Consider the following 15,782-nt stretch of genomic DNA (forward strand, 5'->3'; position numbering starts at 1 on the left):
ATCCACTGACAGCACGTCAACCCCGATATACCACATCGCTCCAATTCACTCTATTCCTTGCCCTCCTTTCACCCTCCTGCATGTTCAGGCCCCGATCACACAAAATCTTTTTCACTCCATCTTTCCACCTCCAATTTGGTCTCCCTCTTCTCCTCGTTCCCTCCACCTCCGACACATATATTCTCTTGGTCAATCTTTCCTCACTCATTCTCTCCATGTGCCCGAACCATTTCAAAACACTCTCTTCTGCTCTCTCAACCACGCTCTTTTTATTTCCACACATCTCTCTTACCCTTACGTTACTTACTCAATCAAACCACCTCACACCACATATTGTCCTCAAACATCTCATTTCCAGCACATCCATCCTCCTGCGCACAACTCTATCCATAGCCCACGTCTCGCAACCATACAACATTGTTGGAACCACTATTCCTTCAAACATACCCATTTTTGCTTTCCGAGATAATGTTCTCAACTTCCACACATTCTTCAAGGCTCCCAGAATTTTCGCCCCCTTCCCCACCCTATGATCCACTTCCGCTTCCATGGTTGAGAGGGTGAAGGCATGTACAGAGCATCAGATTGGGGAAGAGCAGTGTGGTTTCAGAAGAGGTAGAGGATGTGTGGATCAGGTGTTTGCTTTGAAGAATGTATGTGAGAAATACTTAGAAAAGCAAATGGATTTGTATGTAGCATTTATGGATCTGGAGAAGGCATATGATAGAGTTGATAGAGATGCTCTGTGGAAGGTATTAAGAATATATGGTGTGGGAGGCAAGTTGTTAGAAGCAGTGAAAAGTTTTTATCGAGGATGTAAGGCATGTGTACGTGTAGGAAGAGAGGAAAGTGATTGGTTCTCAGTGAATGTAGGTTTGCGGCAGGGGTGTGTGATGTCTCCATGGTTGTTTAATTTGTTTATGGATGGGGTTGTTAGGGAGGTGAGTGCAAGAGTTTTGGAAAGAGGGGCAAGTATGAAGTCTGTTGGGGTTGAGAGAGCTTGGGAAGTGAGTCAGTTGTTGTTCGCTGATGATACAGTGCTGGTGGTTGATTCATGTGAGAAACTGCAGAAGCTGGTGACTGAGTTTGGTAAAGTGTGTGAAAGAAGAAAGTTAAGAGTAAATGTGAATAAGAGCAAGGTTATTAGGTACAGTAGTGTTGAGGGTCAAGTCAATTGGGAGGTGAGTTTGAATGGAGAAAAACTGGAGGAAGTGAAGTGTTTTAGATATCTGGGAGTGGATCTGGCAGCGGATACTTATATATATCTCGCTTTTTAAACCAGGTATTCCCAATCACCAGTCCTTTTTCAGCACATAAATCTACAAGCTCTTCACCATTTCCATTTACAACACTGAACACCCCATGTATACCAATTATTCCCTCAACTGCCACATTACTCACCTTAGCATTCAAATCACCCTTCACTATAACCCGGTCTCGTGCATCAAAACCACTAAGACACTCACTCAGCTGCTCCCAAAACACTTGCCTCTCATGATCTTTCTTCTCATGCCCAGGTGCATATGCACCGATAATCACCCATCTCACTCCATCAACTTTCAGTTTTACCCATATTAATCGAGAATTTACTTTCTTACATTCTATCACATACTCCCACAACTCCTGTTTCAGGAGTACTGCTACTCCTTCCCTTGCTCTTGTCCTCTCACTAACCCCTGACTTTACTCCCAAGACATTCCCAAACGACTCTTCCCCTTTACCCTTGAGCTTCGTTTCACTCAGAGCCAAAACATCCAGGTTTCTTTCCTCAAACATACTACCTATCTCTCCTTTTTTCACATCTTGGTTACATCCACACACATTTAGACACCCCAGTCTGAGCCTTCGAGGAGGATGAGCACTCCCTGCGTGACTCCTCCTTCTGTTTCCCATTTTAGAAGGAGTCACGTGGGGAGTGCTCATCCATATATATATATATATATATATATATATATATATATATATATATATATATGGTGCTCTGACAAGAAAATAGTGAAATTGGAAAAGAATGTAGCTTATACATTGAAACTTATTCTTTCATTGAAATGTGAACAAAGGGAGCATTTTTTTTCAAAATGATAGAGATGGAAAGCAGAAAGGTGTTTTTCATGAATGTACTGGAAAAGTTGAGGTCCAGATAACCTTTGGTCTGTCAAGGCTTTATTATGGCGGATGACCAACTACCTACCCTCATGTATTCAAGATATGGTTGTACTTTGTGTAATGAAGACAATTGAGAAACATCATAAGCCAATATTCCAGTTTCATGATAAGAGAAGTGGACCAGGCAGTATGATACAGTGGTTAAATTGATTAAGACTACTATTGACGTTTGTGTAAATAAATTATACATTTCCCTTTTCCATAGCCAGAGGTTGAACCATTATGTAACATTCATTTTTCATTTCATTTCAAGCTAGAAGTTTTCAGTTTTCTAAATTATTTCTTACATTTTTCATATGTATATATATATATATGTGTGTGTATGTGTGTATATGTATGTATATATGTGTGTATATATATATATATATATATATATATATATATATATATATATATATATATATATATATATATATCCCTGGGGATAGGGGAGAAAGAATACTTCCCACGTATTCCCTGCGTGTCGTAGAAGGCGACTAAAAGGGAAGGGAGCGGGGGGCTGGAAATCCTCCCCTCTCGTTTTTTTTTTTTTTAATTTTCCAAAAGAAGGAACAGAGAAGAGGGCCAGGTGAGGATATTCCCTCAAAGGCCCAGTCCTCTGTTCTTAACGCTACCTCGCTATCGCGGGAAATGGCGAATAGTATGAAAAAAAAATATATATATATATATATATATATATATATATATATATATATATATATATATATATATATATTATCCAAAAAAGGCCCAGTCCTCTGTTCTTAACGCTACCTCGCTATCATGGGAAATGGCGAATAGTATGAAAAAAAAAAAAAAAAATATATTATCCCTGGGGATAGGGTGAAAGAATACTTCCCACGCATTCCTCACGTGTCATAGAAGGTGACTAGAGGGGACGGGAGCGGGGGGCCAGAAATCCTCCCCTCCTTGTATTTTTAACTTTCTAAAAATGGGAAACAGAAGGAGTCACGCAGGGAGTGCTCATCCTCCTCGTAGACTCAGATTGGGGTGTCTAAATGTGTGTGGATGTAACCAAGATGTGAAAAAAGGAAAGATAGGTAGTATGTTTGAGGAAAGGAACCTGGATGTTTTGGCTCTGAGTGAAACAAAGCTCAAGGGTAAAGGGGAAGAGTCGTTTGGGAATGTCTTGGGAGTAAAGTCAGGGGTTAGTGAGAGGACAAGAGCAAGGGAAGGAGTAGCAGTACTCCTGAAACAGGAGTTGTGGGAGTATGTGATAGAATGTAAGAAAGTAGAATGTAAGAAAGTAGAATGTAAGAAAGTAAATTCTCAATTAATATGGGTAAAACTGAAAGTTGATGGAGAGAGATGGGTGATTATTGGTGCATATGCACCTGGGCATGAGAAGTAAGATCATGAGAGGCAAGTGTTTTGGGAGCAGCTGAATGAGTGTGTTAGTAGTTTTGATGCATGAGACCGGGTTATAGTGATGGGTGATTTGAATGCAAAGGTGAGTAATGTGGCAGTTGAGGGAATAATTGGTATACATGGGGTGTTCAGTGTTGTAAATGGAAATGGTGAAGAGCTTGTAGATTTATGTGCTGAAAAAGGACTGGTGATTGGGAATACCTGGTTTAAAAAGCGAGATATACATAAGTATACGTATGTAAGTAGGAGAGATTACGTGTTAATTGACAGGCGCGCGAAATAGAGACTTTTGGATGTTAATGTGCTGAGAGGTGCAACTGGAGGGATGTCTGATCATTATCTTGTGGAGGCTAAGGTGAAGATTTGTATGGGTTTTCAGAAAAGAAGAGTGAATGTTGGGGTGAAGTGGGTGGTGAGAGTAAGTGAGCTTGGGAAGGAGACTTGTGTGAGGAAGTACCAGGAGAGACTGAGTACAGAATGGAAAAAGGTGAGAACATTGGAAGTAAGGGGAGTGGGGGAATGGGATGTATTTAGGGAATCAGTGATGGATTGTGCAAAAGATGCTTGTGGCATAAGAAGCGTGGGAGGTGGGTTGATTAGAAAGGGTAGTGAGTGGTGGGATGAAGAAGTAAGATTATTAGTGAAAGAGAAGAGAGAGGCATTTGGACGATTTTTGCAGGGAAAAAATGCAATTGAGTGGGAGATGTATAAAAGAAAGAGACAGGAGGTCAAGAGAAAGGTGCAAGAGGTGAAAAAGAGGGCAAATGAGAGTTGGGGTGAGAGAGTATCATTAAATTTTAGGGAGAATAAAAAGATGTTCTGGAAGGAGGTAAATAAAGTGCGTAAGACAAGGGAGCAAATGGGAACTTCAGTGAAGTGCACAAATGGGGAGGTGATAACAAGTAGTGGTGATGTGAGAAGGAGATGGAGTGAGTATTTTGAAGGTTTGTTGAATGTGTTTGATGATGGAGTGGCAGATGTAGGGTGTTTTGGTTGAGGTGGTGTGTAAAGTGAGAGGGTTAGGGAAAATGATTTGGTAAACAGAGAAGAGGTAGTAAAAGATTTGCGGAAGATGAAAGTCGGCAAGGCATCAGGTTTGGATGGTATTGCAGTGGAATCTATTAAAAAAGGGGGTGACTGTATTGTTGACTGGTTGGTAAGGTTATTTAATGTATGTATGTCTCATGGTGAGGTGCCTGAGGATTGGCGGAATTCGTGCATAGTGCCATTGTACAAAGGCAAAGGGGATAAGAGTGAGTGCTCAAATTAAAAATGCATGGTTGCGAGGCGTGGGCTATGGATAGAGTTGTGCGCAGGAGGATGGATGTGCTGGAAATGAGATGTTTGAGGACAATGTGTGGAAATAAAAAGAGTGTGGTTGAGAGAGCAGAAGAGGGTGTTTTGAAATGGTTTGGGCATATGGAGAGAATGAGTGAGGAAAGATTGACCAAGAGGATATATGTGTCGGCGGTGGAGGGAACGAGGAGAAGTGGGAGACCAAATTGGAGGTGGAAAGATGGAGTGAAAAAGATTTTGTGTGATCGGGGCCTGAACATGCAGGAGGGTGAAAGGAGGGCAAGGAATAGAGTGAATTGGATTGATGTGGTATACCGGGGTTGACGTGCTGTCAGTGGATTGAATCAGGGCATGTGAAGCGTCTGGGGTAAACCATGGAAAGCTGTGTAGGTATGTATATTTGCATGTGTGGATGTATGTATAGACATGTGTATGGGGGTGGGTTGGGCCATTTCTTTCGTCTGTTTCATTGCGCTACCTCGCAAACACGGGAGACAGCGACAAAGCAAAAAAAATATATAAATATTTTTTTTTTTTTTTTTTTGCTTTGTCGCTGTCTCCCGCGTTTGCGAGGTAGCGCAAGGAAACAGACGAAAGAAATGGCCCAACCCACCCCCATACACATGCCTTGATTCAATCCACTGACAGCACGTCAACCCCGGTATACCACATCGCTCCAATTCACTCTATTCTTTGCCCTCCTTTCACCCTCCTGCATGTTCAGGCCCCGATCACACAAAATCTTTTTCACTCCACCTTTCCACCTCCAATTTGGTCTCCCTCTTCTCCTCGTTCCCTCCACCTCCGACACATATATCCTCTTGGTCAATCTTTCCTCACTCATTCTCTCCATGTGACCAAACCATTTCAAAACACCCTCTTCTGCTCTCTCAACCACGCTCTTTTTATTTCCACACATCTCTCTTACCCTTACGTTACTTACTCGATCAAACCACCTCACACCACACATTGTCCTCAAACATCTCATTTCCAGCACATCCATCCTCCTGCGCACAACTCTATCCATAGCCCACGCCTCGCAACCATACAGCATTGTTGGAACCACTATTCCTTCAAACATACCCATTTTTGCTTTCCGAGATAATGTTCTCGACTTCCACACATTCTTCAAGGCCCCCAGAATTTTCGCCCCCTCCCCCACCCTATGATCCACTTCCGCTTCCATGGTTCCATCCGCTGCCAGATCCACTCCCAGATATCTAAAACACTTCACTTCCTCCAGTTTTTCTCCATTCAAACTCACCTCCCAATTGAATTGACCCTCAACCCTACTGTACCTAATAACCTTGCTCTTATTGGTTCTCAGTGAATGTAGGTTTGCGGCAGGGGTGTGTGATGTCTCCATGGTTGTTTAATTTGTTTATGGATGGGGTTGTTAGGGAGGTGAATGCAAGAGTTTTGGAAAGAGGGGCAAGTATGAAGTCTGTTGGGGATGAGAGAGCTTGGGAAGTGAGTCAGTTGTTGTTCGCTGATGATACAGCGCTGGTGGCTGATTCATGTGAGAAACTGCAGAAGCTGGTGACTGAGTTTGGTAAAGTGTGTGAAAGAAGAAAGTTAAGAGTATATATATATTGGGGAAGAGCAGTGTGGTTTCAGAAGTGGTAGAGGATGTGTGGATCAGGTGTTTGCTTTGAAGAATGTATGTGAGAAATACTTAGAAAAGCAAATGGATTTGTATGTAGCATTTATGGATCTGGAGAAGGCATATGATAGAGTTGATAGAGATGCTCTGTGGAAGGTATTAAGAATATATGGTGTGGGAGGAAAGTTGTTAGAAGCAGTGAAAAGTTTTTATCGAGGATGTAAGGCATGTGTACGTGTAGGAAGAGAGGAAAGTGATTGGTTCTCAGTGAATGTAGGTTTGCGGCAGGGGTGTGTGATGTCTCCATGGCTGTTTAATTTGTTTATGGATGGGGTTGTTAGGGAGGTAAATACAAGAGTTTTGGAAAGAGGGGCAAGTATGAAGTCTGTTGGGGATGAGAGAGCTTGGGAAGTGAGTCAGTTGTTGTTCGCTGATGATACAGCGCTGGTGGCTGATTCATGTGAGAAACTGCAGAAGCTGGTGACTGAGTTTGGTAAAGTGTGTGGAAGAAGAAAGTTAAGAGTAAATGTGAATAAGAGCAAGGTTATTAGGTACAGTAGGGTTGAGGGTCAAGTCAATTGGGAGGTGAGTTTGAATGGAGAAAAACTGGAGGAAGTGAAGTGTTTTAGATATCTGGGAGTGGATCTGGCAGCGGATGGAACCATGGAAGCGGAAGTGGATCATAGGGTGGGGGAGGGGGCGAAAATTCTGGGGGCCTTGAAGAATGTGTGGAAGTGGAGAACATTATCTCGGAAAGCAAAAATGGGTATGTTTGAAGGAATAGTGGTTCCAACAATGTTGTATGGTTGCGAGGCGTGGGCTATGGATAGAGTTGTGCGCAGGAGGATGGATGTGCTGGAAATGAGATGTTTGAGGACAATGTGTGGTGTGAGGTGGTTTGATCGAGTGAGTAACGTAAGGGTAAGAGAGATGTGTGGAAATAAAAAGAGCGTGGTTGAGAGAGCAGAAGAGGGTGTTTTGAAGTGGTTTGGGCACATGGAGAGAATGAGTGAGGAAAGATTGACCAAGAGGATATATGTGTCGGAGGTGGAGGGAACGAGGAGAAGAGGGAGACCAAATTGGAGGTGGAAAGATGGAGTGAAAAAGATTTTGTGTGATCGGGGCCTGAACATGCAGGAGGGTGAAAGGAGGGCAAGGAATAGAGTGAATTGGAGCGATGTGGTATACCGGGGTTGACGTGCTGTCAGTGGATTGAATCAATGCATGTGAAGCGACTGGGGTAAACCATGGAAAGCTGTGTAGGTATGTATATTTGCGTGTGTGGACCTATGTATATACATGTGTATGGGGGGGGTTGGGCCATTTCTTTCGTCTGTTTCCTTGCGCTACCTCGCAAACACGGGAGACAGCGACAAAGTATAATGAAAAAAAAAAATAATATATATATATAGATAAGCGTAGGTGAAAACATAATGTGTTCAGTAAGTATATAGATAAGCGTAGGTGAAAACATAATGTGTTCAGTAAGCAGCAATAATAAAGCCATTTCATATTTACTGAACAAAATGTTAATGTCTTAATAGCATCACATAAGGTAAGTTTGCTTGCTTTCTGTTTTTTTTAACTTTTCTTAATATTTGCTCGATTGATTGCTAAGATATTTAATTTTTTTTATGATAAATCCCCATTCTTTTTTCTTTTTAATGGAGATACCGGATATGGACAAAAATCCAAATCAAGGCCAGGTCATAATTGAGATGTAAAGAGCTTGATTTAAGGAAAAAAGAAGAGAAAAAGAAAAGTATTTATGAATGCTGGAGGAAATGAAAAACATGTCTTTTAAAAATAGCCAGATCATAGTTATTGTGAAAGATATGAGAGGGTATAGGGTTCCAAAGTTTTGAGGTGTAGGGAAAGAAACATTTATAAAAATTACTCACACTTGAGTTGCTAACAGCCACACAGTAAACATGTGATGTAACAGCTTGCCAAGTATTGCTTGGTATAGCTAATAGAAGGGGCACACAAGCAGGCGGGTCTCAGGGGCAAAAATCAAAGTAATATCTATAGAAGAGGGAAAAGGAACCAACATTACAGCATAGAACAAGTGAGTCAAGTTTCGAAGTTATCCTGGAAGAGTTGAAATGTTGGACTGCATTCAACTCGACTCTACCAAGTAAAGATGAAGAGCTAGAACCACTGTAGATTTGAGAGCAGTACTCCATACAATAATGGATCAATCCTTTGTACAAAAGGAGCAACTGTGTGGAAGGAGAGAAATTTCAACATCAAATAAAGTTTGGGGATTTCTTAGTTTAGGGGTCAGTAAGTTGGCATGTTGGTTTTGTGCACTTCATAGAATTATTACAAAGAAAAGACTATGATGTTTGAAATACTGTACCTTTAGATAATATAACTTTATATTGACAGGAGTCTACTTGAGCCTGTCCGTGGAGCAGCGCCACTAGTGAAGCGCTTCCTCCATGATTATGATCGCCTCAGCTCATGCAGCAGTGAGGTGCGACAAAATTTCATTCAGGCATTTTTGCGCTCTCTTCAGTACACAGCATTGGCCCTGATCACCTGGACTCAGCATGAGTGGTAAGCATATATCTCTTGGTACCTTTGTTATCTTATACTGGTTTCATTTCTCTGAAATCCTTTGATGCTGCTTCCAATGTGTCTCTTCACTTTTGCAGCTTTTGCTGTTCTGTTGTGGTTTCTGTTTTGTACTGTGTAAATGTGAAGTTTTGGACATTAGCATGGATTATGTTTGTGTAATCTCCTGATTAATTCAGGGAAGGAAAGTGTGTCATGTTGATGATATTATACACTTGGATCCCATTAGCCTGGCTCAGGATTTTAGTAACATGTTTCATTCATGCTGTATGCTCTTGATATCATGTATGTAATTACCTATTTTTTCTGTATGGGGAGGTTGTTTTACACTTAAGGGGCCCCATCTTGTGAATGTTCTCTGATATCATAAAACTTCTAAAACTTTTGTGCACTCTCTGCAATAACCATATCCTCATTCATTCTCTTCCATCCATACACCACTCTCATGCTATAGGACTTCATTACTTTTTTTCAAAGCCTCGAGCCATTGAAAAAACAAGCTTCTTGCTTAACTTCATGTTATATCCTGTGGTTGCTCTATCCCTACATCTCTCAAAGATCTGTTCACTGTCCACATGGTTGATCTGATTTATTGACTTAAAAAGTTGTGATCACATATGCCTGACTCTTCTCTCTTCAAAGGTGGGCAAATTTAAAGCTTTTAGCTCTTCCCGTGACTTAGCCATCATAATTCTGGTACCATATTTGTTGCCACCTCCCCCATAAGTACACCTTGAAATAGGTCTCAGTTTCATCTAAAAATATTTCATGTTAATACTCAAGAGTGTATGAAATCAAATCTCAGAGTTAGAGACAACAGTGTTAGAAGAAATTTATCATATGATTGACATTTCTGATTCTTGGTTAGATATCAGCAATGAAGATTTCCTCATTGATAGGGGTAGGAGAAACAAAGTACATAGTGGTATCTTGCTCTTTTTTTAAACTTGTTTGAATCCCGTAGTAAAATATTTTGTAGCCATTGAGAATGTCGACTTCATTTTTGTGGAAATTAAAGATAAACTACATAAGAGAATGACAGTACGACTAGTTTATAGACCCCTTCACAAACACCAGAGATAGATGAGAGATTTTATTATCAAATAGCAGAAATATGTAATTTACAAGATTCTATCTTCGTAGGAGATTTTAACTTAGTGGTTTCTAAATGAGAAGAATCCCTTTATAGTAGCTTTGGGCATGGACTCTTAACTAAATTCGTTTCGTAGTGCCCTAATTGAATTAGTTGAGAAACCTACCCAGCACTAGAACTCACTAGTTATGAAGACTGTATTGCTTGAGAGAGTTCCAATTGTGAACAGTTGTCAGAGGTATAAATATTTAGATAGACTGATACCTACTTATGATGAGAATATAGTAGATGCAGTTCTAACTACAAATGAGGATATGATTAATAATATCGAAGTAGGGGAAATGTTTGGGCACGTGAATACTGGCTGCTTACTTACAAGGTTGTTTTCAGCTCTCCATGTAACGGTGGGCATCATGACAGTTGCAAAATGATACCCATTTTTTTTTTTTTTTTTTGTCTCCCGCGTTTGCGAGGTAGCGCAACGAAACAGACGAAAGAAATGGCCCAACCCACCCCCATACACATGTATATACATACGTCCACACACGCAAATATACATACCTACACAGCTTTCCATGGTTTACCCCAGACGCTTCTCATGCCCTGATTCAATCCACTGACAGCACGTCAACCCCGGTATACCACATCGATCCAATTCACTCTATTCCTTGCCCTCCTTTCACCCTCCTGCAGGTTCAGGCCCCGATCACACAAAATCTTTTTCACTCCATCTTTCCACCTCCAATTTGGTCTCCCACTTCTCCTCGTTCCCTCCACCTCTGACACATATATCCTCTTGGTCAATCTTTCCTCACTCATTCTCTCCATGTGCCCAAACCATTTCAAAACACCCTCTTCTGCTCTCTCAACCACGCTCTTTTTATTTCCACACATCTCTCTTACCCTTACGTTACTTACTCGATCAAACCACCTCACACCACACATTGTCCTCAAACATCTCATTTCCAGCACATCCATCCTCCTGCGCACAACTCTATCCATAGCCCACGCCTCGCAACCATACAACATTGTTGGAACCACTATTCCTTCAAACATACCCATTTTTGCTTTCCGAGATAATGTTCTCGACTTCCACACATTCTTCAAGGCTCCCAGAATTTTCGCCCCCTCCCCCACCCTATGATCCACTTCCGCTTCCATGGTTCCATCCCCTGCCAGATCCACTCCCAGATATCTAAAACACTTTACTTCCTCCAGTTTTTCTCCATTCAAACTTACCTCCCAATTGACTTGACCCTCAACCCTACTGTACCTAATAACCTTGCTCTTATTCACATTTACTCTTAACTTTCTTCTTTCACACACTTTACCAAACTCAGTCACCAGCTTCTGCAGTTTCTCACATGAATCAGCCACCAGCGCTGTATCATCAGCGAACAACAACTGACTCACTTCCCAAGCTCTCTCATCCACAACAGACTTCATACTTGCCCCTCTTTCCAAAACTCTTGCATTCACCTCCCTAACAACCCCATCCATAAACAAATTAAACAACCATGGAGACATCACACACCCCTGCCGCAAACCTACATTCACTGAGAACCAATCACTTTCCTCTCTTCCCACACGTACACATGCCTTACATCCTCAATAAGAACTTTTCACTACTTCTAACAACTTGCCTCCCACACCATATATTCTTAATACCTTCCACAGAGCATCTCTATCAACTCTATCATATGCCTTCTCCAGATCCATAAATGCTACATACAAATCCATTTGCTTTTCTAAGTAATTCTCACATACATTCTTCAAAGCAAACACCTGATCCACACATCATCTACCACTTCTGAAACCACACTGCTCTTCCCCAGTCTGATGCTCTGTACATGCCTTCACCCTTTCAATCAATACCCTCCCATATAATTTACCAGGAATACTCAACAAACTTATACCTCTGTAATTTGAGCACTCACTCTTATCCCCTTTGCCTTTGTACAATGGCACTATGCACGCATTCCACCAATCCTCAGGCACCTCACCATGAGTTATACATACATTAAATTACCTTACCAACCAGTCAGTAATACAGTCACCCCCTTTTTTAATAAATTCCACTGCAATACCATCCAAACCTGCTGCCTTGCCAGCTTTCATCTTCCGCAAAGCTTTTACTACCTCTTCTCTTAAGTTTACCAAATCATTTTCCCTAACCCTCTCACTTTGCACACCACCTCGACCAAAACACCCTATATCTGCCACTCTATCATCAAACACATTCAACAAACCTTCAAAATACTCACTCCATCTCCTTCTCACATCACCACTACTTGTTATTACCTCCCCATTTGCGCCCTTCACTGAAGTTCCCATTTGCTCCCTTGTCTTACGCACTTTATTTACCTCCTTTCAGAACATCTTTTTATTCTCCATAAAATTTAATGATACTCTCTCACCCCAACTCTCATTTGCCCTCTTTTTCACTTTTTGCACCTTTTTCTTGACCTCCTGTCTCTTTCTTTTACACATCTCCCACTCAATTGCATTTTTTCCCTGCAAAAATTGTCCAAATGCCTCTCTCTTCTCTTTCACTAATAATCTTACTTCTTCATCCCACCACTCACTACCCTTTCTAATCAACCCACCTTCCATGCTTCTCATGCCACAAGCATCTTTTGCGCAATCCATCACTGATTCCGTAAATACATCCCATTCCTCCCCCATTCCCCTTACTTCCATTGTTCTCACCTTTTTCCATTTTGTACTCAGTCTCTCCTGGTACTTCCTCACACAAGTCTCCTTCCCAAGCTCACTTACTCTCACCACCCTCTTCACCCCAGCATTCACTCTTCATTTCTGAAAACCCATACAAATCTTCACCTTACCCTCCACAAGATAATGATCAGACATCCCTCCAGTTGCACCTCTCAGCACATTTACATCCAAAAGTCTCTCTTTCGCGCGCCTGTCAATTAACACATAATCCAATAACGCTCCCTGGCCATCTCTCCTACTTACATACGTATAATTATGTATATCTTGCTTTTTAAACCAGGTATTCCCAATCACCAGTCCTTTTTCAGCACATAAATCTACAAGCTCTTCACCATTTCCATTTACAACACTGAACACCCCATGTATACCAATTATTCCCTCAACTGCCACATTACTCACCTTTGCATTCAAATCACCCATCACTATAACCCTATATATATATATATTATTATTTTTTATTTTGCTTTGTCGCTGTCTCCCGCGTTTGCGAGGTAGCGCAAGGAAACAGACGAAAGAAATGGCCCAACCCACCCCTATACACAATGTATACACATACACATCCACACACGCAAATATACATACCTATACATCTCAATGTACACATATATATACACACACAGACACATACATATATACCCATGCACACAATTCACACTGTCTGCCTTTATTCATTCAATCGCCACCTCGCCACACATGGAATACCATCCCCCTCCCTCCTCATGTGTGCGAGGTAGCACTAGGAAAAGACAACAAAGGCCCCATTCGTTCACACTCAGTCTCTAGCTGTCATGCAATAATGCCCGAAACCACAGCTCCCTTTCCACATCCGGGCCCCACACAACTTTCCATGGTTTACCTCAGACACTTCACATGCCCTGATTCAATCCACTGACAGCACGTCAACCCCGGTATACCACATCGATCCAATTCACTCTATTCCTTGCCCTCCTTTCACCCTCCTGCATGTTCAGGCCCCGATCACACAAAATCTTTTCACTCCATCTTTCCACCTCCAATTTGGTCTCCCACTTCTCGTTCCCTCCACCTCCGACACATATATCCTCTTGGTCAATCTTTCCTCACTCATTCTCTCCATGTGCCAAAACCATTTCAAAACACCCTCTTCTGCTCTCTCAACCACACTCTTTTTATTTCCACACATCTCTCTCACCCTTACATTACTTACTCGATCAAACCACCTCACACCACACATTGTCCTCAAACATCTCATTTCCAGCACATCCACCCTCCTGCGCACAACTCTATCCATAGCCCACGCCTCGCAACCATACAACATTGTTAGAACCACTATTCCTTCAAACATACCCATTTTTGCTTTCCAAGATAATGTTCTCGACTTCCACACATTCTTCAAGGCTCCCAGGATTTTCGCCCCCTCCCCCACCCTATGATTCACTTCCGCTTCCATGGTTCCATCCGCTGCCGGATCCACTCCCAGATATCTAAAACACTTTACTTTCTCCAGTTTTTCTCCTTTCTAACTTACCTCCCAATTGACTTGACCCTCAACCCTACTTTACCTAATAACCTTGCTCTTATTCACATTTACTCTTAACTTTCTTCTTTCACACACTTTACCAAACTCAGTCACCAGCTTCTGCAGTTTCTCACATGAATCAGCCTCCAGCGCTGTATCATCAGCGAACAACAACTGACTCACTTCCCAAGCTCTCTCATCCACAACAGACTGCATACTTGCCCCCCTTTCCAAAACTCTTGCATTCACCTCCCTAGCAACCCCATCCATAAACAAATTAAACAACCATGGAGACATCACACACCCCTGCCGCAAACCTACATTCACTGAGAACCAATCACTTTCCTCTCTTCCTACACGTACACATGCCTTACATCCTCGATAAAAACTTTTCACTGCTTCTAACAACTTGCCTCCCACACCATATACTCTTAATACCTTCCACAGAGCATCTCTATCAACTCTATCATATGCCTTCTCCAGATCCATAAATGCTACATACAAATCTATTTGCTTTTCTAAGTATTTCTCACATACATTCTTCAAAGCAAACACCTGATCCACACATCCTCTACCACTTCTGAAACCACACTGCTCTTCCCCAATCTGATGCTCTGTACATGCCTTCACCCTCTCAATCAATACCCTCCCATATAATTTACCAGGAATACTCAACAAACTTATACCTCTGTAATTTGAGCACTCACTCTTATCCCCTTTGCCTCTGTACAATGGCACTATGCACGCATTCCGCCAATCCTCAGGCACCTCACCATGAGTCATACATACATTAAATAACCTTACCAACCAGTCAACAATACAGTCACCCACTTTTTTAATAAATTCCACTGCAATACCATCCAAACCTGCTGCCTTGCCGGCTTTCATCTTCCGCAAAGCTTTTACTACCTCTTCTCTGTTTACCAAATCATTTTCCCTAACCCTCTCACTTTGCACACCACCTCGACCAAAACACCCTATATCTGCCACTCTATCATCAAACACATTCAACAAACCTTCAAAATACTCACTCCATCTCCTTCTCACATCACCACTACTTGTTATCACCTCCCCATTTGCGCCCTTCTCTGAAGTTCCCATTTGCTCCCTATTCTTACGCACTTTATTTACCTCCTTCCAGAACATCTTTTTATTCTCCCTAAAATTTAATGATACTCTCTCACCCCAACTCTTATTTGCCCTCTTTTTCACCTCTTCCACCTTTTTCTTGACCTCCTGTCTCTTTCTTTTATACATCTCCCACTCAATTGCATTTTTTCCCTGCAAAAATCGTCCAAATGCCTCTCTCTTCTCTTTCACTAATAATCTTACTTATTTTTTTTTTTTTTTTTTTTTTTTTTTTTACTTTGTCACTGTCTCCCGCGTTTGCGAGGTAGTGCAAGGAAACAGACGAAAGAAATGGCCCAACCCACCCCGATACA

At 41.7% G+C, this 15,782-nt stretch overlaps 1 protein-coding gene across 3 annotated transcripts in view; it reads left to right on the plus strand.

Moving 5' to 3' along the window:
- Window positions 1-15,782, plus strand: part of LOC139752842 (uncharacterized) — a 134,266-nt gene that overhangs the window by 97,233 nt on the left and 21,251 nt on the right. For all 3 annotated transcript variants that reach the window (XM_071668796.1, XM_071668795.1, XM_071668797.1), the window contains exon 8: window positions 8,825-8,995. In XM_071668796.1, the coding sequence (XP_071524897.1) occupies window positions 8,825-8,995 (171 nt within the window). The remainder of the gene's footprint in view (window positions 1-8,824; window positions 8,996-15,782) is intronic.

This window comes from Panulirus ornatus, chromosome 13 (genome assembly GCF_036320965.1).
Source record: "Panulirus ornatus isolate Po-2019 chromosome 13, ASM3632096v1, whole genome shotgun sequence".
Classification (NCBI taxonomy): Eukaryota; Metazoa; Arthropoda; class Malacostraca; order Decapoda; family Palinuridae; genus Panulirus; species Panulirus ornatus.